The 26,513-nt window shown below is 45.6% G+C and overlaps 1 protein-coding gene across 5 annotated transcripts in view; it reads right to left on the reverse strand.

Annotated features, from left to right (window-relative positions):
* Positions 1–26,513, reverse strand: part of HEPACAM (hepatic and glial cell adhesion molecule) — a 128,872-nt gene that overhangs the window by 26,473 nt on the left and 75,886 nt on the right. For 3 of the 5 annotated variants that reach the window (XM_029574161.1, XM_029574159.1, XM_029574157.1), the window contains 4 exons: positions 24,452–24,808; positions 23,275–23,556; positions 10,584–10,677; positions 5,538–5,611 (listed from right to left, as the gene is read on the reverse strand). In XM_029574161.1, the coding sequence (XP_029430021.1) occupies positions 5,538–5,611; positions 10,584–10,677; positions 23,275–23,556; positions 24,452–24,803 (802 nt within the window). In that variant the 5' untranslated portion in view covers positions 24,804–24,808. The remainder of the gene's footprint in view (positions 1–5,537; positions 5,612–10,583; positions 10,678–23,274; positions 23,557–24,451; positions 24,809–26,513) is intronic. The other 2 variants (XM_029574158.1, XM_029574156.1) reach the window with 2 other exon arrangements.

The following is a 26,513-nucleotide window of genomic DNA, read 5'->3' on the forward strand; positions in this document are numbered from 1 at the left end:
ATCTGCCTCGCAATATGGATTCCGTAAAAATCTAGGCACTGAATCCCTCCTTACTTCCCTAACAGACTTCCTCATCCTGGGTCTCAACAAAGGTCAATCTTTTCTGCTGGTCCTTCTGGACCTTTCGGCAGCCTTCGATACCGTCAACCACTCCTTCCTCATCAACCAGTTAGCTGCCATAGGAGTTTCCGGCTCTGCTCTATCTTGGTTCAAATCATTTCTCAGCAACAGAGGTTACAAGGTCAAAATCCAGAACAAAGAATCTTCACGCCATGACTCATCCGTAGGAGTCCCACAAGGCTCCTCTCTATCCCCGACACTCTTTAACATCTACCTTCTACCACTTTGCCAACTCCTCACCAACCTCAACCTAAAACACTTTCTCTACGCAGACGATATCCAGATCCTGATCCCCATCAAAGGCTCATACTCGAAAACCCTTGACTACTGGGAATCCTGCCACCAAGAAATCAAACGTCTCCTCAATAGCCTAAATCTAGTACTAAACTCCTCCAAGACCGAAATACTACTCATATCTCCAGAGAACAGCAATCTCACCGCTTCTCATCCAACCAACCCACCAACCACACAAGTGAGAGATTTAGGAGTGATAATTGACAACAGGATGAACTTCAAAGCCTCCATCAACAGAACGACCAAAGACTGCTTCCACAAACTCCAAGTTTTAAAAAGGATAAGACATCTCTTCCACGCCCAAGATTTCAGAACGATCCTCCAAGCAATTATTTTCTCAAAGTTAGATTACTGTAACGCTATCCTACTTGGTCTCCCTTCCTCCTACACCAAACCGCTCCAAATGGTACAAAACACAGCAGCCTGTTTACTAACAAACACCAGGAAGAGAGACCATATTTCCCCAATTCTAAAAGACCTTCATTGGTTACCAATTCACTTCAGAATCATCTACAAATCCATATCCTTGATATACAAAATCATCCACCAACACACCACAATTGACCTACAATTTCCTCTCCGCTTACACAACTCCACAAGACCTACCAGAGACGCATACAGAGGATCCCTCCATGTACCCCCTACTAGAGATGTGAATCGTTTTCCATATCGTCTTAACGATAGAAATCGTGTGGCAGGAGAAGAAAATCGTGTTTGGCACGATTATTTTGTTGAAAAATCGTTAAAAATCGTTTTTTCCGATTAGTGCGCACTAACTCCCCGTTAGTGCGCACTAACTCAAAATGATACAAATAGACACTTTCCAGGTCACTGAAGGTCAGTTAGGAATGAATATGTGTTCCTATTGGCTGGCAGCCCTCTTATCTATTGATGTTACCAAGGTTACCACTGAGGTGATGGTTGGGGGGATGGGAAATGGAACTGGAAACTCATGAACACCAGCAGAAAATGAAACAAAGTGTTCACACTTCCCAGGTCAGTAAAGGTCACTTAGGAATGAATATGTATTCCTATTGGCTGGCTGTGCTCTTATCTATTGATGTTACCAAGGTTACCACTGAGGTAATGGTTGGGGGGATGTGAAATGGAAACAGTTGGAAGCTTGACATGTGATGATCAGCACTCACGTGACTAGAACTTCTTTGTTTATTATTTTTGTTAGCAGACACATGCATGTTGAATTTGCCAATCACTGTGCATTTTAGAAAGGTGGTCCTGGCTGGAACTGTACACAGTTCAAATATATGTAATTGATTGTTGGTAAGTGTATTTTTTAAGTAGCCACACTGGCACAAGTATGTTTACTTTTCCTCCTACTTAACTCACTAGCTCAGCTTTGTAAGAAGGGCTTCTCTGCTTGAGTGAGGGTCAGGCAGCTCCCCCCTGTCTGTGAAGCCAGCCTCTCACTAGTAATGCAGGGAGGAAGCTGTCTCAGACTTCACCATCCTCCCCCCCCCCCCCTCACCCACACACCATTCACTAGCTGGGACATGGGGGAAGTCAGGAGTGAGGGTCAGGCAGCTCCCCCCTGTCTGTGAAGCCAGCCTCTCACTAGTAATGCAGGGAGGGAGCTGTCTCAGACTTCACCATCCTCCCCCCCCCCCCCTCACCCACACACCATTCACTAGCTGGGACATGGGGGAAGTCAGGAGTGAGGGTCAGGCAGCTCCCCCCTGTCTGTGAAGCCAGCCTCTCACTAGTAATGCAGGGAGGGAGCTGTCTCAGACTTCACCATCCTCCCCCCCCCCCTCACCCACACACCATTCACTAGCTGGGACATGGGGGAAGTCAGGAGTGAGGGTCAGGCAGCTCCCCCCTGTCTGTGAAGCCAGCCTCTCACTAGTAATGCAGGGAGGGAGCTGTCTCAGACTTCACCATCCTCCTCCCCCCCCCCCCCCTCACCCACACACCATTCACTAGCTGGGACATGGGGGAAGTCAGGAGTGAGGGTCAGGCAGCTCCCCCCTGTCTGTGAAGCCAGCCTCTCACTAGTAATGCAGGGAGGGAGCTGTCTCAGACTTCACCATCCTCCCCCCCCCTCACCCACACACCATTCACTAGCTGGGACATGGGGGAAGTCAGGAGTGAGGGTCAGGCAGCTCCCCCCTGTCTGTGAAGCCAGCCTCTCACTAGTAATGCAGGAAGGGAGCTGTCTCAGACTTCACCATCCTCCCCCCCCCCTCACCCACACACCATTCACTAGCTGGGACATGGGGGAAGTCAGGAGTGAGGGTCAGGCAGCTCCCCGCTGTCTGTGAAGCCAGCCTCTCACTAGTAATGCAGGGAGGGAGCTGTCTCAGACTTCACCATCCTCCTCCCCCCCCCCCCCTCACCCACACACCATTCACTAGCTGGGACATGGGGGAAGTCAGGAGTGAGGGTCAGGCAGCTCCCCCCTGTCTGTGAAGCCAGCCTCTCACTAGTAATGCAGGGAGGGAGCTGTCTCAGACTTCACCATCCTCCCCCCCCCCCCTCACCCACACACCATTCACTAGCTGGGACATGGGGGAAGTCAGGAGTGAGGGTCAGGCAGCTCCCCCCTGTCTGTGAAGCCAGCCTCTCACTAGTAATGCAGGGAGGGAGCTGTCTCAGACTTCACCATCCTCCTCCCCCCCCCCCCCCCTCACCCACACACCATTCACTAGCTGGGACATGGGGGAAGTCAGGAGTGAGGGTCAGGCAGCTCCCCCCTGTCTGTGAAGCCAGCCTCTCACTAGTAATGCAGGGAGGGAGCTGTCTCAGACTTCACCATCCTCCTCCCCCCCCCCCCCTCTCACCCACACACCATTCACTAGCTGGGACATGGGGGAAGTCAGGAGTGAGGGTCAGGCAGCTCCCCCCTGTCTGTGAAGCCAGCCTCTCACTAGTAATGCAGGGAGGGAGCTGTCTCAGACTTCACCATCCTCCCCCCCCCCCTCACCCACACACCATTCACTAGCTGGGACATGGGGGAAGTCAGGAGTGAGGGTCAGGCAGCTCCCCCCTGTCTGTGAAGCCAGCCTCTCACTAGTAATGCAGGAAGGGAGCTGTCTCAGACTTCACCATCCTCCCCCCCCCCCCTCACCCACACACCATTCACTAGCTGGGACATGGGGGAAGTCAGGAGTGAGGGTCAGGCAGCTCCCCCCTGTCTGTGAAGCCAGCCTCTCACTAGTAATGCAGGGAGGGAGCTGTCTCAGACTGGTATCAGGGTTAGGGCACTATGTGCAGGAAGATCACAACACTCCTGGTATTAATAGGGATAGGGCACTGTAAGAGATGACTGTAGTAGATTGACTAAAGATCTGATGTTTCTGCTCTCCTCACACCAAACAAAAACACACAAGCAGAGAAGCCCTTCTTACAAAGCTGAGCTAGTGAGTTAAGTAGGAGGAAAAGTAAACATACTTGTGCCAGTGTGGCTACTTAAAAAATACACTTACCAACAATCAATTACATATATTTGAACTGTGTACAGTTCCAGCCAGGACCACCTTTCTAAAATGCACAGTGATTGGCAAATTCAACATGCACTAGCATTTCAGGTGCCTGCTAACAAAAATAATAAACAAACAAGTTCTAGTCACGTGAGTGCTGATCATTACATTACTTTTTTTGTCAAACTTCCAACTGTTTCCATTTCACATCCCCCCAACCATTACCTCAGTGTTAGCCTTGGTAACATCAATAGATAAGAGCACAGCCAGCCAATAGGAATACATACATACATATTCATTCCTAAGTGACCTTTACTGACCTGGGAAGTGTGAACACTTTGTTTCATTTTCTGTTGGTGTTCGTTAGTTTCCAGTTCCATTTCCCATCCCCCCAACCATCACCTCAGTGGTAACCTTGGTAACATCAATAGATAAGAGGGCAGCCAGCCAATAGGAACACATATTCATTCCTAACTGACCTTCAGTGACCTGGAAAGTGTTTATTTGTATCATTTTCAGTTAGTGCGCACTAAATCGAGTTAGTGCGCACTAACGGGGAGTTAGTGCGCACTAACGGGGAGTTAGTGCGCACTAACTCCCGTTAGTGCGCACTAACACGATTTAACGATTTTTAACGATAAATCTTTAGAATTTCTATTGTATCGTGTTCTATAACGATTTAAGACGATATTAACATTATCGGACGATAATTTTAATCGTTGAAAAACGATTCACATCCCTACCCCCTACTAAAACCTCTAATCACATTACCTTAAGAGATCGAGCCCTCTCCACAGGAACTCCATCCCTCCCGATCTCAGACAGGAGCCTTGCCTCCTAACCTTTAGAAAAAGACTCAAGACTTGGCTGTTTATGCAAGCTTTCCCGGACTTAAATTAATGCACCTCGCCATCAACATATCCAACACAGCAGCTGTACCTCTTCTCCTTGTATATAATTTAGTCTCTGCTAAACTATCTTTATTTCCTCTGATCCCAGTTCAATAGTCCTTGTTAATTGTAACTGCTTTCTTCGACACATTATTTCTGTTTTTGATGTATTTATTGCACCCCTGTTTATTTGTAAACCAGCATGATGTGATCATTTCATGAATGCCGGTATATAAAAACCTTAAATAAATAAATAAATAAATAAATAATGCACATGAAAAAAGCGCGCAAAACACTGCTTTGGCCTACCATGTGGCGAACAAGGAAAAAACCTGAAAGCAGGGCCTAGCCAAAAGGCCGCTCAACGTGCCAGGCTGCCCATGTCCAAACTCCCACGGAGGTGGGAACGAATGTCAGATCGGCATGCCGAGCACAGAGACCAAAGGAGAGACATCGCAAAAGGCGATGAAACCTTATCGCACGGTCACAGCAGCTATCGCACAGCCTAACGCAATTCAAAGAGGTGTAGTTAAAATCGGCATTACGGCTGTGTGATAGCTCTTCACATACAGGCTAACCCAGCCCACTCTCCGCCCCTAACTCCTCCTATTTTCTGAATTTGCTTCGCACCATACGATATGGTGCTATCGCATGCGTTAAACACGTTTTCGCATGCGAAAATGCCTTATCGCATTTTGATAAATGACCCCCTTAGTTTGATATACTGATCATGTCCTGGCAGGTCCTTTGATGGACAGAATGTGTGCTGGTCCCATGTGCTGTCGGGATTACTTACCTTCATGCTTTAAATGCTCTTCGTTTTGATCCACGTACTCAGATGAACCTTTCTTTTCCACTTTCCGTTTGTCTCTGAAACATGTACAGAATGATATTTAAGGGAAGACTCTCACATGAAAAGAAAGAGAAGATTTAAACCAGCAGAAATAAGATAATTAGGACTGAAGTAGCTTTCTGATTGTTAGAGAACACTTCATGGCAGTGCATATGTATTTTGACCACACAGTTTGGATCTACTTCTAACTCATCACCATCCTTTATATATATATCCAGAAATGGGGACGCACTATTGGTCGAGGCACCAACAGGATGAAGCAATGAAAATGGCTGAAGTCCTATTACAGAGTTTTCAGCAGCCATTTTGGAAATGCAATTCTTTCTTTTTCTCTTTTCATTTTCTTGCGGGGCAGAGGTAGGGAGACTATATACTTATCAGCTTTCTGGAAGGGCTGATCAAAACTTCTAGGTCCTCTCCGACTTAAAACTTCCATTGTGAATCTGGTAAAGTGAAAGTTATTCCTTCCAAATTACCAGTATTAAAAAGCTGCCTTCTGATTGGGTCGGAACACAGTCAATCAGTGGATAGCATTTTCATACTGGCATACTTTTTATGTTATTGATAATTATTCTACACTGTATTTTTATTCTTACTTTGTTGAATTTTTCTGTTTTAGTATTTTCTGTTATTTTATTTTGTTTTAATAGTATTGTAAACCGTTTTGATCAGTATCTATACTGGTAAAACGGTATATAAATATGCTAAATAAATACTTTTTGGTATAATTAAAATGTCATGTTTTGATTGCCGGGATTCTGTGTTCAATATTTTTCTGGGGTTATGAATTTTGCCCAATTAAGCCTTACTCTCCTCTCTCTATAGCAGTCAAAGGCAACTCCCTTCAGAACAGGATATACACACACTCTTAATCTGTTTAGCAACATAGTATCAGCAGATACAGACCAAAATGGCCCATCCAATCTGCCCAACAAGGTGTTCAGGGTTGTAGCTGCTGCTTTCTGCAGGATATCCCCATACAGATAAATTACCACAGGTTACCTCAGTATTTCACTTTTATCCTTTTGCCGCTAGGGATCCTTTGAGTTTCTCATGCCCTCAGATTCCTATAATAAAGCAAATTCTACACAGCTATTTATAAATAAACTGGACATACTCTTGGCTCAGAATAACATCAATGGAATGAAAGATGTAGGAACAGGATGCTGAGGATACTAAAAAGAGAAAAAAAGGACAATTGCTTTATTCAGTCTAATTTAGTCTTATTCAACCAAAATTCCTTGCAATAGTCCAGGCCAGGTGCTAGGTAGTGGCCTTGTTGTGCGGAAAATATGGTTGGGGTGAGGGGGGGAGGGGAGAGGGGAGAAGTAAAACTGCTCATTTGCTAGGGGTCTCTGGATGCTTGTTCTAGGAGATGTTTGAATCTTAAAAGACTGTGTTCGGTGATAATTGCCTGCAGCAAAGCCCAGGCCATATAGTAGGCAATGGCCTATTTGTGTGGAGAGTAGAGATGTGAATCGGAACCGGAATCGGTTCCGATTCCGATTCACATCGTTAATTTTTTTTTGTGTGGCCCGATCGCGGTTTTGTTTATCGGCTGCGCCCGAGCCGATAAACAAAAAAACCCACCCAACCCTTTAAAACTGTTCCCTTAGCTTTCCCCACCCTCCAGAACCCCCCCAAAACTTTTTACAAGTACCTGGTGGTCCAGTGGAAGTCCCGGGAGCGATCTCCCGCTCTCGGGGCCATCGGCTGCCGCTAATAAAAATGGCGCCGATGGCCCTTTGCCCTTACCATGTTACAGGGTATCCGTGCCATTGGCCAGGCCCTGTCACATGGTAGGAGTAATGGATGGCCGGCGCCATCTTTAAAGATGGCGCCGGCCATCCATCATCAGCCCCTATTATAGAGTATAATATAATAGGGGCTGATGAGCACTGGATGGTCGGCGCCATCTTTAAAGATGGCGCCGGCCATCCAATGCTCCTACCATGTGACAGGGGCCGGCCAATGGCATGGATACCCTGTCACATGGTAAGGGCAAAGGGGCATCGGTACCATTTTTTTTTTTTTAGAACAGCTGATGCCTGGGAACGGGAAATCTCTTCCCGAGGCCCCCCTGGATCTCTCCTCTCCCCGAGGCCCCTCGGACCACCAGGTAATTTTAAAAGGTTTTGGGGGGGTCGGGAGGGTTGTTTTTTGTTTTTTTTTTTTTTAATCGGGCCATCGGCGCCATTTTAATTAGTGGCAGCCAAAATGGCGCCGATGGCCCGAGAGCGGGAGATCGCGCCCCCCCCCCCCCACTGGACAAATGCCCCTGACGATAAATCGGGGGCATTTGTATTGTATCGTGCACTCTAATGATTTAGGAGAATTTTAAAATTATCTGAAGATAATTTTAATCGTTCAAAAATGATTCACATCCCTAAGAATTAACACATAAATGTATTTGATTTATATTCCACATTTCAGGCGGATTACGTTTAGGTACAATATGTATTTCCCTCTCCCCTCAGTGTAGAAATGAAGGATCGCATCCATACAGACCTGTGGGTCACATGTTTGGATCCAGGGTCACATTTATATCTATGTATAGATAATAAATATCAATATTTAATCTTTAAGTTAAAAAAATGTAAGAGAGCCTCCAAGGTCATGTTATGTATGGTATAGGGTGAGGGTGCACTTTTCTACTTGACCATAAACACCAAATTGCCTGGCTACAGCTCTGGAAGGATCTACTCAATTGATCATTGTAGATTAGAGTGATTCTACAGGACTGGAGAAGGTGGAAATAAGGATGAGCTAGAACATTTTAAGCTGGAAACCTCACTTAAATGGTGGGTAAATTAATGGAGACTTTACTGAAGGAGAGGATATTGAAGTATTGAGCAGCATGCAGGATCTGAAGCAGCATGGTTAACAAGAGGGGCACAGTGTCTGACAGAACTGATCAATTTTTTATTTTATTTATTTTTTTTTTTTAAATTGTGATGAGAATTAGATTGTGGATTTTCTTTGGATGTAATTTACTTGAATTTCAGCACAGCTATAGGTACTTTTTATTCAGGAGACTTATAAACTGAGCAGCCTGGGTTTGGGCCCCAAGTTACCTTCATAATGCAAGGACTACATCAAAAGTCCTAGGAAATGATACTTAAATATGAATTGAACACCCTACATGGGAGGTTGCAAGGGAAACATTCAAATTCTTTAAATGTATTCATGCACAAGAAACTTTTTTTTTTTAAGAGAAAAAAATGCTCTAGGTCAGGGCTTCCCAACCCTGTCCTGGGGACCCTACAGCCAGTCGGGTTTTCAGGATATCCACAATGAATATGCAGGAGATACATTTGCATACCATGGAGACTCAATATATGCAAATTTATCTCATGCATATTGATTGTGGATATCCTGAAAATCCGACTGGCTGGGGGGTCCCCAGGACAGGTTTGGGAAGCCTTGGAATAGACTCAGGAGAAACATCAGGAAAAATTTCTTCATGAAAAGGGTGGTGGATGCATGGCATAGCCTCCCAGTGAAGAGAGAAACAGGGACAGACTTCAAGAAATCATGGAAAACACAAAGGATTCCTGGTTATGAAGAAGTGAGAGGAAAGTCAAAGGTTCACCTAGAATATGGCAATGCAGCAGAAATGGAATTGGGCACACTAGATAGTCACTGAGGTCCTTATCTGCCGTCATGTTCAGTCTCTGTGTTAATGAGTGTTATCAGATTTTTAAAGGCCTCTGCTGCTTTCAGTAAACTAGCTATCCAATTAGCTACCACAGGATCTCATTTACTAACCCCATAGGGGGAAAATATCATGGGATTTACTAAGCTATGATACAGAGTAGCACAGCTTGGTAAACTCCACAGCATTTTCCTCTCTGGTAAAATTCCGCAGCAAAATATTCCAGTTTAATGGCCCTCCAAAAATGCCACATGATGACAGACTCCAGCATGGGGCTGCCATCTTCATAAAGAGCTCTAGTAGTCTGAATAACCTCTCCCCATATAGGAAAAAGTCCCAGGGAACTACTCCCCACTTCTCCACCTCACCATGAGGCAGATGAAATCATTTTTGTTTTTTAAATCCTTTTATCAAGGGAATGAAGGCTCTGCTATCTCCTCAAGCTCCTCTCCTTTCATAACATTTCTTTCCTCTCCCACAGCTCACTCCCTGGTGGCCTAGTAGGAGCCTAGAGGACCCCCCTTGTCTCCCTGCCTGGCACTGCCATTTTTCAAAATGGCACCAGCTGACCACATTGCCCCTTATCACATGATAGGGCAATGATAGGACCTTGGTTGACCAGCGCCATTTTGAAAAATGGTGGCACCAGGTCTGGAGCCATGGGGAGGGGGGCTCCAGGCCCTTGGTGGGTCATTAGAGATGTTATAGTATGGACGGAGTGAGCTCTTGTGAGGAAGGGTGTTCATTTACTTAAACTTTTATTGCTTGCTTCAGCAGCTTTATGGAGTAGCAGGGGGGAAGTGGGGCAGGATGTCTTGAGAAACCCCCAGGGGTTTTGTCTATACTGGGGGAGGGGTTTGTTTGGGCTGCTAGGGCTCTTTAAGGCATGAACCAGGGTGTACCATGACATACATTAGTGTCCCGAGCTTTTCCCGGAGCAAATTGGCTACCTCTCCAGAGTAGTAACTAACTTTCCAGAAAATAACACGACTTGTGATTATTTACATAGCATTGCCTATCAATAAGCTGCTTTGGCATTTCTTAATTCTTATATTTACATACTTGTGTTTTCAGGGGATAATGCTTGTATATTTAAGACATTTACTGTGGGGAAATGCCTAACCCTGCTAAGTAAATAGACCCCATAGCTAGTTCTAGAATAATATAGACTAAAAGCATTCAGAGGAAGCTTCTGGGTTTCTCTTAAGGATCTTGGGCCTTACTGATGAAGTTGCATAAAGTGGTAGAAGGTGCCAGCAGGTTCTTGGTGTACTCATTCCTTGCTTTATCCTGCTGCCAGATTAATGAGTTCTATGATCTACAAGGCCTCGTACTTTTTGGAGGGTTTCCAACACGCACACACCGTCACCAGAGTAACCAGCAGAAAAATGCCGCCTGTGGACAGGATAATGTAGAGGGAGCTCCGCCCTGTGCAGAAACAAGAAGAAGAGGAAGCAGTTAGAACACTCATCATCATCATCGTGTTACTGGAGCTCAAGTGAAGCCAAGAATCTGCCATGGCTTCAGTTGTATTTCTTCTACCAGATGCTAAATCCTGGTAGGATGTTATCTATGAAATAACTATACCCTTAGTAAGGACAATATTTGACTGCATTTAATGCGTTCTGCCATGGCACTCTCCTATCTCAGTTCTCATCCTAACACTCTGACCGTGCCTTTGGACCTACTCTGTCTCTTCACCTCTTGATATCAGTGTGCCAGTCTTCGAATCATAGCTCTTCTCCCTCTGTAGTCACTCAGTGTTTGTCTCCTGTGCTACGAGTGTCCCACTGATGATATAAAGATCTTCCTCTCCCACTCCTTCTCTTCTGGCTGAAATTTCAAATTGTCTGTGGCCAGCAACACATGTGAGCATCACCTAAAACTTAACCCTGAAAACACAGGACTCGTCTGCATTCTCCTCTTAGGGTGTCTCCATTATCCCAACCAGTGATCAAATTCAATAATATGCCCATCACTTTATCTACGAAATTAACATTTCTCTATCCTGCTCTCCTCAAGGATATATCTGGGAACTTTTAGGTTTTGCTAAACCTGAGATTATGGAAAAATGGAAGAGAAGTGCTTTCATGCAAGAAATCGCCTACCTTCTGGAAAAGTGTATCAGTGCCTACATGAAGTACCATGCCTCACACTTCTCTCAGCTACATTTTATCTCTAGTTTACTCTATTTCTATTCTTACTCTCCCTTCCCAATACTACCTTCCCTTTCCCTCCCTTCCCCCTTCTCCTCTGCAACTTTTCTCACCTCCCTCAAATGTACTTGTTCTCCTTTTTCTTCATCCTCCATGTATGGCATCTACTGTGTTTTCCTTGTGCCCTATAGTTCTTCTCCCCTTAATCCCTTGTGCCCCTCTGTCTAGCTTTCCCCTCCCTGTGACCTTCTGACCTTTCCCTTCATGTCTTTTTATCCCTTTACCAAGCTCCCCATATCCTTCTGTCCTTTCCTCCTTCTCCTATACCCCCCCCCCCCCCCCGCCTTTGTGTTACAAGCAATGCCCCTCTTCCAAATTAAAAACAAGAAAACAAAACCAAAAGCCAGCAGCACAGGCAATAAATACATCACAGGAGCTGAATCTTCCTCTCTCTTACACATGGTATAGCTACCACTCAGACTGAGCAGAAAGTAGATGAGAAGGGTGACAGTGCATGCATAACAAGATTTGGAGAACTTGAGACCCCTCTTGGTGACTTGGAAGATTTAAAACCAGGAGACTGTGTCAAACTTAGAGAGTTTCATTGATTGATTTTGGGCTGTTTTGGACACTTAACTATCATGTATATTGGTGAAGTCTTTATTTGGCCGCTGATGGTTTGCTGCTTCTATATATAAAATGCTGGTTGGTTTTATTTCTTTAATGTGTTATTTTGTTTATTCATATTTTAAGTGACTTTCTATGTTTGGTTTTGTCTTGCTTTATATTGCTGGGTTTTTCAATGAATCGTACTGTATTTTATGACTATTATTTTGCCTTAGGCATCTTCTCAGAAAGAAGGTTAAGACAATGAAATACATACATATATACATACATATGAGTTCTCAGCTGAGCTCATCAGGCATCTCTAATGAAATCCATCCAGCTTCTTACAATTAGTATTGCATGTATCCTACATTTCCTCTCCTTACTGCTTGTACAAATTGCAGCTCTTGACCTGCTCTTTCCTTGATGAAGTCCCTATTTCAGTTGATCAATTATATGAAAATTGCAGAATACAAGAATAAATTAATACCCCATTATTACATCTTCCCTCCTTTGAAAAAAAACTACATTGGATTCTGACTTGCTGCATTCAATTCATAGCTTTAGCTTTGAACTTTTATGCAATTTTTCCATGATGCTTGTCCCTATATATAATAATTTATCAGCTTTTCATTGTGAAGTAGCTGCAAGCATATGTTCAAAAGCTTAAACCACTAGTTTGATGAGGATCCCCCGAGTCTGCTGAGTTCCACCAAGCCTTAGCAGATGCCCAGGAATGTAATGAACAGCTAAGCCATTCCACATATGAGGCCTTCGAAACTACAGCCAAATCTTCAGCAGTAGCTCTAGGAAAATAGGCTCCAGGAAGACATTCATGATCACCTAGTGGATGTCCTGTCCATGGGAGAAAAACTGTTCAGGATCAAGATGCAGGAGATGGTGGCACTAATCAAGGAGCATCAGTCTACTCTGCAGTCACTGTCAACAGTGCCAGGAGACCAGCCTGCTATTTCTAGGCATATGTATGTCTGTGTAATTGGCTGTTTTATCTAAAGAGGCCATTTGGCTCTTTCCAAAGATGACAAGGCCCTGACTTCTCATCCTCAGAAGCTCCTTCTAGAGATTAGCAGAGAGAAAAGGGGCAACCTAAAGCTTAGCCACAAGACTGGACAGAGTTTTTGATACCCTCTCCAGTCTTGTGGAGAGAAGCATCCAGCATGAAGACAAGTGGGTCCTAAGAATGATGGAGTGTAATTATTGCTTGTGCTTCTCATGCCCAGAGCTGGCATTTGGATAGGGAGTGCAGGGCAGTTGCCCAAGGTGCCATGAGCAGGGGACCACCTTGCACACTGCCAGCATCACCCATCCTGTGGCGAGGTAGCCACGGAAGAACCCATCCTGCTATGGCTGAAGAGAGGTTTGGAGGCAGGGGAGGGGAGATTTGCTTTTCACCCAAGGCGCCATTTGCCATAGAGTTGGCCATGTTTGCGTCCTTCTTTGAGCTGGCAGATATCTGTCTCCAGTTGTGACCCCCATCTTATCAGCTCAACTATAGCAGGAAGTAACCTTCCTTCTAATTCAGAAGGCCATAGAGCCTGTCCTTCCTCCAGAGTTGTGGCACAAGGTACTTTTCTTAATCCCCAAAGAGTCAGATGAGCTAAAGCCTATCCTGGATCTGCAGAACTCGAATACATTATTTGTCTGGACAGGGTTAAAATGAATTTTCTCCAAACAATTCAGTCATTCCTTCAGCTGAAAGATTGGTTGTCACTCTGGATTTGAAGGATGCATTTGCTTGCATCTTCTGTTCATCCTGCCCATCAGAAATTCCTCAGCTTTGTAATGGGATTGTTCACTATTAGAACAAGGAGCTCCTTTTCAGCCTCTTGGATGCCCCCAAGGATGTTCACAAAAGTGCATGGCAATCATAGAGTTGCAGCCACAGAAGCAAGAAGTCTGTGTGTTCCTGTACATAAACAATTAGTTAGTGGCAGGCTTCTCCACAAAAGGCATCCTGGAGCTCTTCCACATTATTCATTTTATTCACTATGTGGGATTTTTTAATCAATGTTCCAAAGTTCAATTTGATCCCATCCCAGAGGATCCAGTTCATTGCAACTTGGATTAGCTTGTTTCAGGAGAAGGCTTGTCTGCCAGTTGAGAAGGCCAGGGCTTTAATGGGTCTCATGTGATCCCTCCTGCAACAAGAACAAACATTAGTGAGGTTGGTTCTTGTTCTGCTGGATCACATGACAGCAATGTTCCACATGGTTCCACTGACTCACCTTCCCATGAAGAGGCTTCAGTGGGCCCTCCAGGATCAATGAAATCAATTGCTTCAGTTGTTTAATCAGATATTCATGACTCTTGAGAAGCAGGCATCTCTGCAGTGATGGAAGAACCCAGAAGTTCTTGCCTTAGGACTTCCATTGAATGTCTCAGTGCACAACTGGTATTTATGGATCCAGAGAGTATGGTCCAAGGCAAAGCTCTATTTATCTGGATATGTAGCACTTTTTTTTTTTTTTTTTTTAGACTTATTCAGCTATCTAACATACCCAGATAATTCCAAATAGTGCTACTTGTCCATGTAAGTAGCATTTTTCAGTCTTAGCCAGCTAAATGCTGCTATTTGTGTGGATCAGGGCCACTTTGTTGGACAGCTGATCTCTGAAAGCCCATGACATGTACCTGATCGCCCGAAGCTCCAGGAAGTTGATTTGACAAGAGCATTCCTGGGCGGACCAGAGAGCCTGAGTGCTGAGCCCATCTACATGAGCTCCCCACCCCAGGATGGATGCATCCGTGGTTAGGACAATTTGGTAGGGGGGCTTTGAAGCGAGATCCCCCACTCCAGATTTGAAAGCACCCACCACCAGGACAGAGTCCCAGGGAGACAGGGTGACTCGGGTGCAATCCTGGAGGCTCTGAGTGGCTTGGTGCCACTGCAACCTCAGGGTTCATTGGGCTCTGCGCATGTGTAAACATGCCAAGGGAGTAACATGGATGGTTACAGACATATGGCCCAACACCATCAACTTATACCAGGCTGAGGCCTGCTGGCTCTGTTGGATCTCTGCTGTGATAGTCGTCAAGGTGAAGGCCCTCTGGTAAGGCAGGAAGGCCTTGCCTGAGCTGTGTTTAGCAGGGCTCTTATGAAGTCCAATTGAAGTGACGGGCTGAGATGGGATTTTGGGTAGCTGAGAATGAATCCTAGTGACTCCAACACCTGGATGGTCAAGTGCATGGACTTGGTGGCCCCTCCCTGAGACTTGCTCTTGACCAGCCAATCATCCCGATATGGGAAAACATGCACTCCCAGCCTGCAGAGGTGCGTCACCACCACGGCCAGCCATTTTGTGAAGACCCATGGGGCTGACACAAGCCCGAGTGGCAACACCTGGTATGGGAACTGCTGTTTTCCCATGACGAATTGAAGATACTTCCTGTGACCAGGGAAGAGCTCGATATGAGTGTATGCTAGGGATGTGAATCGTTTTAGGACGATTAAAATTATCGTCCGATAATTTTAATATCGTCTTAAACCGTTATGGAACACAATACAATAGAGATTCTAACGATTTATCGTTATAAATTGTTAGAATCGTGAGCCGGCACACTAAAACCCCCTAAAACCCACCCCCGACCCTTTAAATTAAATCCCCCACCCTCCCGAACCCCCCCCAAATGACTTAAATAACCTGCGGGTCCAGCGGCGGTCCGGAACGGGCTCCTGCTCCTCAATCTTGTTGTCTTCAGCCGGCGCCATTTTCCAAATGGCGGCGAAAAATGGCGGCGGCCATAGACGAACACGATTGGACGGCAGGAGGTCCTTCCGGACCCCCGCTGGACTTTTGGCAAGTCTCGTGGGGGTCAGGAGGCCCCCCACAAGCTGGCCAAAAGTTCCTGGAGGTCCAGCGGGGGTCAGGGAGCGATTTCCCGCCGCGAATCGTTTTCGTACGGAAAATGGCGCCGGCAGGAGATCGACTGCAGGAGGTTGTTCAGCGAGGCGCCGGAACCCTCGCTGAACGACCTCCTGCAGTCGATCTCCTGCCGGCGCCATTTTCCGTACGAAAACGATTCGCGGCGGGAAATCGCTCCCTGACCCCCGCTGGACCTCCAGGAACTTTTGGCCAGCTTGTGGGGGGCCTCCTGACCCCCACAAGACTTGCCAAAAGTCCAGCGGGGGTCCGGAAGGACCTCCTGCCGTCCAATCGTGTTCGTCTATGGCCGCCGCCATTTTTCGCCGCCATTTTGGAAAATGGCGCCGGCTGAAGACAACAAGATTGAGGAGCAGGAGCCCGTTCCGGACCGCTGCCGTTCTGGACCGCCGCTGGACCCGCAGGTTATTTAAGTCATTTGGGGGGGGTTCGGGAGGGTGGGGGATTTAATTTAAAGGGTCGGGGTGGGTTTTAGGGGGTTTTAATGTGCCGGTTTTGCGATTTTTTCGATTTTTCGATTTTTCACGATTTTTCACGATTTTTCACGATATTTTACCCCCCCAAACGGCAACAATACGATTCCCTCCCCCTCCCAGCCGAAATCGATCGTTAAGACGATCGAGGACACGATTCACATCCCTAGTGTATGCATCCTTTAGGTTAAGGGAATATAGCCAGTTTCCTTTTTGCAAAAGGGGGATAAAGATGCCCAGGGAAACCATCAAACTTTTCTTTTCTTAGAAACTTGTTCAAGGCCCTTAAGTCTAAGATGGGATGGAGTCCACCTATTCTCTTTAGAATCAGGAAGTACCTGGAGTAGAATCCCTACTCTCTTTGCCTTGTGGCAGGAGCTCCACCACTCTGGCCAATAAGAGGGAGGAGAGCTCTGCTAGTAGTACCTCCTGATGCGCTACTGGCCCCCAAAACAGTCACGGAGAGCAATTTGGTGGGACACCCAATATGTTCAATTGGTACTCCTGATGGAAGATGGACAGAACCCACTGATCTGAGGTTATACTGGGCCACTGGTTCGCAAAGAACTGCAGCCTTCCCCTGACCGGAGGGTCCACCATCCTGGGTATGGGCAATTAGCATATGCTCCCTATGACCCAGTCAAAACCCCATCCCCAGAGTTGACTAAGGAGTCAGCTGGGGCTTGGGGGCTCTTTGCTGCCTAGGATGGCCATGGGAGCCCTGATTAGGTTGATGAGAGTGAGGAGGTGGAGCATAGTACTTCCTTTGGTGAAATAAAGACTTTCTTGGCCCCAGTCTCGCTGGCCTCCTAGAAGAGGAGGACGGGTCTGAAGTATTGGCAGAGAGTTGTTGGAGGGTTTCATGGTGGTCCCAAAGTTGAGCCACAGCGTTCTTCATCGTATTTCTCTAAGTGATAAACTGATCTTGCAGTCTGTGGGTAGTGATCTAGATCAGCCTGCCCCTCTTTTAGAATGTTGAGTACCCTAAACACTCAGTATACCTGCTGTATTTATACTGCTCTATTTTCCTCTAAGTTCCCTTTTGGGATTTTCTTTAAAATATTGCTATTGGATCCCTCATGTGGACCTATGGAATTGAAGAATAGAAAGTATTTTTCTTCTTTGCTTGTATTTGGAAATTTTCCTTTCTTCTTTTCCTTTTCTATTTCAATATTGTTTTCTTGAGAATTTATTTGAAAATGCTTAAATAAAGAATTTAAAAAAATGGGGGTGTCCTGCTGCTGTTGAGACAGCTGCTCAGCCACCTCCTGCACCTGCTTCCAGATGTCCCCCGTTAGTTCTGGCTCATATAGAGATGGTAAGCAGCGATGCAGGCAATGAGCATGGTGCCTTGAAACATCTTCCTCCCAAGAGTGTCCATCGCTCTATGGTCCTTCCCTGGGGGCACCGAGGAATGAGTCCGAGAGCGCTTGGCCCTCTTGAAGGCAGATTCGACCACCACCTTATCGAATCCAGCAGCCTTTTGGATGATATAGACTCCATCTGCCTTCCTATTAATGGGAGGTACTGAGAGGAAGTGTTCCCATATCCTCAGTAACTCCTTAAGAATCTCATGTACAGGGACCGCCACAATCTCCTTAGGAGGCTCCTCGAACTTGAGGACCTCAAACATTTTGTGCCTGGTATCCTCCTCCATCAATAACTGATACAGGATGGCTCCCATCATCACCCTCACAAAACCTGTGAAGGTTAAGTCTTCAGGCAGAGACTTTCTTTGATCCTCTGGGAGAGAAGTTTCTGAAGGGAGGCCCTCAGAGCCTTTGGAGGAGGACTGCAAAGATTCATCCCCCAAGGGGGTCATAGGATTCCTTATCCTCACTGTAAGCCACTCACTGTAAGTCCCTAGGTGCTTGGCCTTCATCCAGAGATGCAGGTACTAGTAGAACTGGATGGGAAGTGGAAGGCCTCAGTCTCTCTGCTGATCTCAGTGGAGCTTCCTCCTTGGAGGAACCTACAACGTCAACCATATCAGTAGGGGAACCAGTGCCAGCTGGGTCAGTAACACACCGATGAGCACAGTGAGCTTCTCCAGAAGTGGTACGAGGATGGGCAGCACCAGGGTAAATGCCGTCAGTGCCACAGGACAGAAGCACTGCAGCACCCAGTCCACCACTAGCTGGACTTGGCACTTCAGTTCCTCCTCGAATGTTGCTGGTGCCAACACCAACTGGGAGGAAAGAGGGGTGGCTCCATCCTCTTCAAACCCTCAAGCTGGATCGGTGACTGGCATCAGGACCGGTGGAGGCCATCGCGAACTCCCAGCACTGATGGAGGATTGGCACTCCTCACTGCAGGGTCGCTTCAGGGGCATTCTGGCAAAAACCAGTTCATGCATGCCTGGATCCAGTGCCACTGCTTCTTTGGCTTCCCTTAATGATTGGCCAGGTCCTTCCCGAGTGCCGAAGCTGATACAAGGAACCCAATGTCCTCGGCCTGGAGGAGGTTTACGATGGTGAGTCTCTGGCGCTCCTGCCCACTGGTGGCATCAACGGAAGCAACGGTCCCTGCTGATGTGGATGGCTCAATGTCCATTAGTGCAGCTCCTTGATCCTTCGATGCCAATGCTGAAGGCTCTAACTTCTTTGACCCAAAGAGTTGCTCCAGCTTGTTAATCGAAGCCGATGTCACTTCGGGGTCATCTGGGCACATAAGCAGCAACCCTGGATGTCATGCAATGCCCCCAGGCAGAGGTCACATATCTCATGTGAATCTGTGATGGACATGGTCCTCAGGCACTGGGAGCATCTCTGAAAATGAGACATGGCCATGACAGATGAAACAAAAGGGACATAAACCAAAGGCGATAACAGCAGGCTGTTGATGGCCAGCGGGCACCAATGCACCTCCAAAGGGAATCAACCATGAAATGAAACTTAGCTAAATCACCAAAAACCCTGACTAGCAGACGCTATGAGAGGGCACCAAGAGGGACTCAGCGATGGAACAACGATGAAAAACTGAAAACCACAAGAAAAACCAGTTTTCCCAAAGCCAAATATAGCCAAAGTGAGCTCACACTGCAAGGCTTACAGCTCTGCAGAAGAAGAGAGACTGGAGAGGAATCCCTCATGGACACGTGGTATAGGGCATGCTTGGCATACCCAGTGTGCTTAGTCAAAGTTCTACAAAATTTGACATACATTTTCTGTGTGAGCCCTACCATACTGCTTGTCCTCAGAGAAAGAGAATCATCCAGCGATGATGATATTAGTGGCATCAGACCCTGGTATGCAGACCTGCTAGGACTCCTCTCTGGCCCTCCCCTGTGTCTTTCCGATGAGAAAGGTCTCCTTCACCAAGGCCCAGTGGTAGTGGAAGATCAGTCTTCATTCTCTTTTATAGTCTGGCCTTTGAAAGGACATATTTACAAAGGAAGGGCTACTCTCCAATAGTCATATCAACTGTGTTGAAGGCATGTAGTCCCTTTTTGAGAAATTCTGTGAGGATCATAAAGCCTCTCCTTGGAGAGTGGACATAACATCTATTATGGATTTCCTGCAGAGCAGGAAGGTTTAGCCCTTGGATCCCTAAAGGTGTAGATGACTGCTACCTCCTACTACAGAGGGATGGGGAAGGGGGATACATGTTTTTAAACACCCAGATATTCTATGCCAGGGGTTCTCAACCCAGACCTTAGGACACACCCTAGCCAATCAGGTTTTCAGTATATCTACAATGAATATGTATGATATAGATTTGCATATAATGGAGGCAGTGTATGCAAATCTATCTTAAACATATTCATTATGGATATATATATATATATATATATTTTTTTTTATATTCCACTTTTCACACTTTTTTCAGCGCTTCAAAGTGGATTGCATTCAGTTACTGTAGGTATTTTCCTATCCCCTGAGGGCTTACAATCTAAGTTTGTACCTGAGACAATGGAGGGTAAAGTGACTTGCCCAAGGTCATAAGGAGCGACAGCGGGACTTGAACCCTGGTCTCCTGGTTCATAGCCCACTGCTCTAACCACTAGGCTACTCCTCCTGAAAATCTGACTGCCTGGGTGTGTCCTGAGAACCAGTGTAAATCTACATTGCCTGAAAGTGATTAAGGGAATCTGTCCTCTGTTCAGGACACTTGTCCCATAATGGAACCTTAATTTAGACGTGAATTCTCTAGCAGAGCCACACTTTGAGCCTCTAAAGAAAGCATCCATGAAGGACCTTTCCCTTGTGATTTTCCTTGTGGCAATCTGCTAGGCCCGATGCACTTTGGAGTTACAGGCACTGTCCTGTAGAAATTCAAATTTGATTTTTTTTCCCTGGACGGTTACACTCAATCCAGTTTCTTCCTTCATGCCAAAAATAGTGCATTCCTGCCACATAAATCAATTTCTCTCTGGGCCTTTCAAGACAAGGGAGATGCTCTGGGGGACAGGAAGCTGCACCTCCCAGATGTGAGACGGGCATTATTAAGATATGTGAAGGTTATCAACCCCTTCAGAAAGTCAGGCTGCTTATGTTACATGGATTCCCAAGGAAAAGCAAAGCAGCCTCCAAGACCTCATTGGCCAGATAGATTAAGGAGGCAATTGCATCAGCATTCCTACCTAAAGGGGATGGAACAGCTTCCCTATGAGGAAAGGCTGAAGAGGTTAGGGCTGTTCAGCTTGGAGAAGAGACAGCTGAGGGGGGATATGATAGAGGCCTTTAAGATCATGAGAGGTCTTGAACGAGTAGATGTGACTCGGTTATTTACACTTTCGGATAATAGAAGGACTAGGGGGCTTTCCATGAAGTTAGAAAGTAGCACATTTAAGACTAATCGGAGAAAATTCTTTTTCACTCAACGCACAATAAAGCTCTGGAATTTGTTGCCAGAGGATGCAGTTAGTGTAGCTGAATTCAAAAAAATATTTGGATAAATTCTTGGAGAAGTCTGTTAACTGCTATTAATCAGTTTACTTAGGGAATAGCCACTGCTATTAATTGCATCAGCAGCATGGGATCTTCTTGGCGTTTGGGTAATTGCCAGGTTCTTGTGGCCTGGTTTGGCCTCTGTTGGAAACAGGATGCTGGGCTTGATGGACCCTTGGTCTGACCCAGCATGGGCAAGTTCTTATGTTCTTCTTACATGAGAGCTTACGAGCGCTGACAGTGCTTCGAGTGCATTCCACCAAGGAACAAGCAGCATCATGGGCAGAGGCACCAACAGTACCTCCACCTGATCACCCTTGCACTCCTTCACAAGATTCTATGGATTGGATGTAAGAGCCAAGGCAGATGGCAGCTCAGACTTTCTCCTCCTTGGGTACCTCTCATTGGTAAAGACTGGTCTGACAGGAAGAGAAAGAATGTGAAATTAGGTCTTGCTAATAATTTATTTTCCTGCTAGATCAGTCCAGACAGGAGCAGCCAGTAGATGTTAACTTCTTGCCAAGGTAGGCAATATATTACCTTGTTTCATTATTATTCTGCTCTGTTATGTCTGTCTTCCCTTTTCCCTTATGTGTCTGTGAGAGGTTATCATTTGAATGCCCCCCTGGTGCCTCAAAAAACAAACAAAATACAGAAATTAGAACAATCTTAGCCTTAGGAGGTAGCAGTGTAGATGTAATAGGGATTATCCCCCTCTATTTCTGTTGCTTTAAAAAAAAACCAAAATGTAAAAATATGGGGACAGTTTCAAAGTGAATTTAATTTCAAATTATTAAGCAAATACAATGCTAATTTGTGGTTTGACTTACTAGTTAGAGAGTAGGGTACTAGTATCCATCCCAGGACATACATCCCTTATAAACAGGATGACATCATGGGAGTGAAAAAATGTAGGCCTGTCCTCTGTCTTCAGCAGCTGTGGAGTAGAGATATTCCATTGATAAAGACTGGTCTAGCAGGACTCAAGGAAGGGAAATTATCAGGTAAGACCAAATTTCACATTGAACATAACTGGACCGAAGACTGATCCCTTGAGGCACTCCACTGATAACCCCCTTTCCATTTTACCATTGTCTTCTAGTGCATATCGTTCAGTTTGTGACCCAATCAACCATCTTAGGACCTTCTCTTAGGTGGCAGTTTGATTCAGAGGTCTCAACAGGCCCAGCACTTGTGTGATGTATAGTGAGGTATAGTGAGGTATATTAGTAAGTTGTACCACGCCCCATTGGGAACATTTGTAAGTTTGTATTAAAATCTTGCACCCACGTGATGTAGGGTGAGTTGTTGGAGACAAGGCTGGGAGTGAGGACACTTGTTGGGTCTGTCCCTCCATACTGATAGTACTTGAGAGGAGGAGATTCAGAGTTCCAGGGAAGAAAGTTCCTGGGAGTCCAGAGTGTGTTGAAGAAATTCTCCCAAGACAAGATCAAAATCTGATGAACTCTATAAAGAAAGGGATTCCACAGAATCTGCTGGATAAATGTATTGGAAGATTTCAGAGAGAGAGAGAGAGAGAGAGAGAGAGAGAGAGAGAGAGAGAGAGAGAGGGGGGGGGGGGAAGTACTGTGGAGTGTGAGAAGACTTTTTATTTTTTGGTGGTTCTTGCACTTTGTTTGCTGGAGTGCACTATTCTCTAGTGTATTGATATTTTAGATTTTGTTTTCCTGCTATCGAGTGCAGTAGAGAGTGAGACTGTATTTTTGAACAGTAGTTTTGGAGAGGAGTGTGATTTTGATGTGAATGAACTAGTGTGTAGAAGAGCCCCAATGCATAAAGAAACCCGCAAGGGCCTTGAAAAGCAAGTATTCCCTTTGAGCGGGAACACCAGGAGGCCACGAGGCCTTGCATGGTCTGTGACCCTTCCCATGTGACCCTTTGCCCAAGAGCTGACCGGGCCGAGGGTTACACTGGTTAGCTTTATAGGGCAATGTTTAGAGTTATTAATGGGATTCCCACGATCGTTTTTGGTACTTACTGTAGACAGTTAGTTTTATGGGGGCACTGCGCCCCTTACTGATAGGGTTCTCGACTGCACAGTTGTAGATGTCATCATCGGACATGAGGACCTTGGTGATGGTCAGCACTTTTTTGTCTTGTGACAGTAGTAGCCGTGAATCATTGGCCAGCGGCTTTCCATCCTTCAGCCAGGTGTAAGTGGGCTTTGTGCCATTCTCATGGGAGCAGTTCAAGGTGAAGGATTCGCTGAGTTCCAGAACTGTGGATGAGGAAAGAATCACTTGGGGCTTGGAAATCGGAACTAGAAGGAATGAGAGAAGCAAAGAACTTGGTAGTTTCATAATTACAAGGCTGGTTTGGCTGAAAGAAGCAGCGAGAGGGGAAAAATACCCACCACAAAGACACATGAACAGTAGCTGCATAGAAAGGAAATAATAAAAAAATCACTAATATCAGTTCCTTTGACTGTTTGGTTTACTGATTTTTAAAATTCCTTTATCTGCCATCATGCTTGCTTGCTGTTGGCTGAAAGAACACCGGAGGTCCATCAAGTCTTATCTGATTGTCTAACAGCTCTTTACATAGTAATCCAGAGAAAAGCAAAAAGCTCTGTTTCTACTGGGGATGGAAACAGTTAGGTGACTATTCTTGGAGAGATAGTCCTTCAGCTTTGCTTTAAAAAAATATATATATACAGTATATAAACTTTGCCCTGTCCTATAAATACAAATTACTCATTCCAAGGCATTTCATTGGAACTTTCTGAGATGTCCCTCATTCCTTACACACATCTCACAAGATATCACTAAAAACAACATTCAAGATGGTAATTTGTTATGTCCTGCAGAGAGACATTTTACATGCAGACCTGATACCGAATCTTCAAAGTGGATTGATGCACATAAATTCGTAGGGGTGCACGGATCCTGGTGCAGCTATATGCCCAAAGTCACACCTGTTCGAGAGAAGGTGAACCTTTCTGCGTGTGGATTTGCACGCATACATTCAAAACTTATTTTCCCTACCCCAACGCTACCTCCCAAAACTTTTACACCTTCTGTTGTCGGTTAATGTGCATGCGTGAATTTTGCTCTGCAGCTGTGGCATTTGTCGCAAGTAATCGATTTCTCTAAAACAGATAAATGAAAGGTACGCATTTGCTGTCCTATCTGTAAATGTCTCTCTCTGTCTCTTACTATTTATACACTTACTGTCCACAGTAAGGTTAATGGTCTTCTCCCCGGTGAATGTATCATCAGTGATGGAGATCTCTACCTCGTAGGTGCCCTCATCAGACAGGTTCAGGTTTGTGATTAGGAGGGAACCATTATCGTAGATTCTAATCCGGTTTTTGTAGTCCACCCGCAGGTTTCCGATGACTTCTGTGCCTATGGACTGCACCACTGTGACAGGCTTGTCCCTCTTCAGCTGCCATTTGATGACAGGTTTATCACTGCTGGAGCTGGTATATCTCACAGAGAGAAGGGCGGCACTGCCCGCTGTTCCATGAATTAACTGCATGGGGCTGGTAATGTTAACAGCCTCCATTAGGCCTGCAAAGACATAGAAACGAGAGCCTTCTATAATCATGATCCTAACTCCAAGTGCATTTACCTATGACCCAGGACTGATTAGGACATTCCAGCTCAAACTCAAACTGCCTAAGAAAGAAAAGGAGTGTTACGAAATTAGAATGTTTACATTGGGATGAAAAAAGGAAGATTAAGTGTGTGCAGGTATTGAGCAATTATTTTCTGGAAAAAGAATTTTCTCTTGATTCTTAGAGGTTCCTAAAACTTAAAACCATTTCATAGGACACAGCTCATCCTACCAAGACATAAGGAGCCTGTATTATGTCTATAGCATCCCCTCAGGTAATCCATTATAACTGCTGCCACCACTGGGCCCCACTATGAACTAGAAACTCAGTGGCTCGTGGGTTCATAATTAACTGAGGATAAACAAACAGTGCCACTATGTCCACTCTTCGCCAACCTAGAATAGCCCTTTCTTGCTCCTAAACCCCAACCACGTGATTGCCCAGGCCCCACCAGAGTCAGAGCACCACGCTCTGAATATAAGAATAAATGTTTGCTTAAAGAAATATTTTGGCCAAATAAAGGCAAAGCATAAACCTAACACACACAATAAAAGTCACATATGAACAATTTAGGAACTGGTCAATGAATAATAAACAAGTAAACAAATATTAAAGGAATAAACAGGAAATCAGACACATCTAATAAAATTCAAGAGAGAAACAATTTCCAAAAGTCCTTATTATTCAAGACTGCGCGTCAACTGTGAATCTGGTACCAAGACAAACCAGAGCTATAGCCAGGCAATTGGCCCAAGTAAAAAAGTACACCCTCACCATATACACAATATGAGCTTGGAGGCTCTCAGTTTTTTTTTTTTATACTTAAAATTTAACATTCATATTTATAATCTGTAAGTAGACATAAATGAACTCAAAAGTGTGAGCCATAGGTTTGAATGGATGTGACCCTTCATCTCTATACTAACGAGTAGCTTTTAAGAGAGTTGTGCGCATTAAAAACAGAGGTTACGTGCGTGGCTGGGCCTTGTGCGCGCCACGTGCATCTTCAAAAGGGGCCCAGTCACACACGTAACCCCCGTTACACACCAAAGTGCCAGGCCCAGGTAAAGAGACAATCCAGGGGGCGGGGAGGGGTGGGGCTGGAGGCGGATGTACAGCGGCCATTTGCTGCTGTACCGGGGAAGGGGATCCTGCCGCACGCAAGTTGCTTACTGCTCCATTGGAGCAGTAAGCAACAAAACAAAAAAATAGAAAAGTAGGAGAAAGGGTTTAGGGGGTGGGGAGGAGAGGGGAAGGGGAAGGAGGTAGGGAAGTTCCCTCCCAGTCCCCTCCTTAATTGGAGCGGACTGGGAGGGAACTGGGGAAGACCGCAATGCATCACCACGAAAAACTTGCATAATTCCCCTATACATGTGCGCACAGATTACAAAATCCAGCACGCATAGCCCAACGATTTTATAACATGCACGCACCAGCTCGCACTTGTTATAAAATTACCGCGTCCATGTGTGCGCACTGGGAAGCATACACAGATCTACGATAGTATTTTATAACCCGCACGTATCATAAAATATGCATATCTTAACCTCGAAACACACGTGCTTATGTTTACACACAAATACATACAATCGGGCAGATTTTAAAAGGGTCGCGCGTGCATCCATAATGGTGTATATCTCGCCGCGCACAAAGGTACG

This window comes from Rhinatrema bivittatum, chromosome 12, assembly GCF_901001135.1.
Source record: "Rhinatrema bivittatum chromosome 12, aRhiBiv1.1, whole genome shotgun sequence".
Classification (NCBI taxonomy): domain Eukaryota; kingdom Metazoa; phylum Chordata; class Amphibia; order Gymnophiona; family Rhinatrematidae; genus Rhinatrema; species Rhinatrema bivittatum.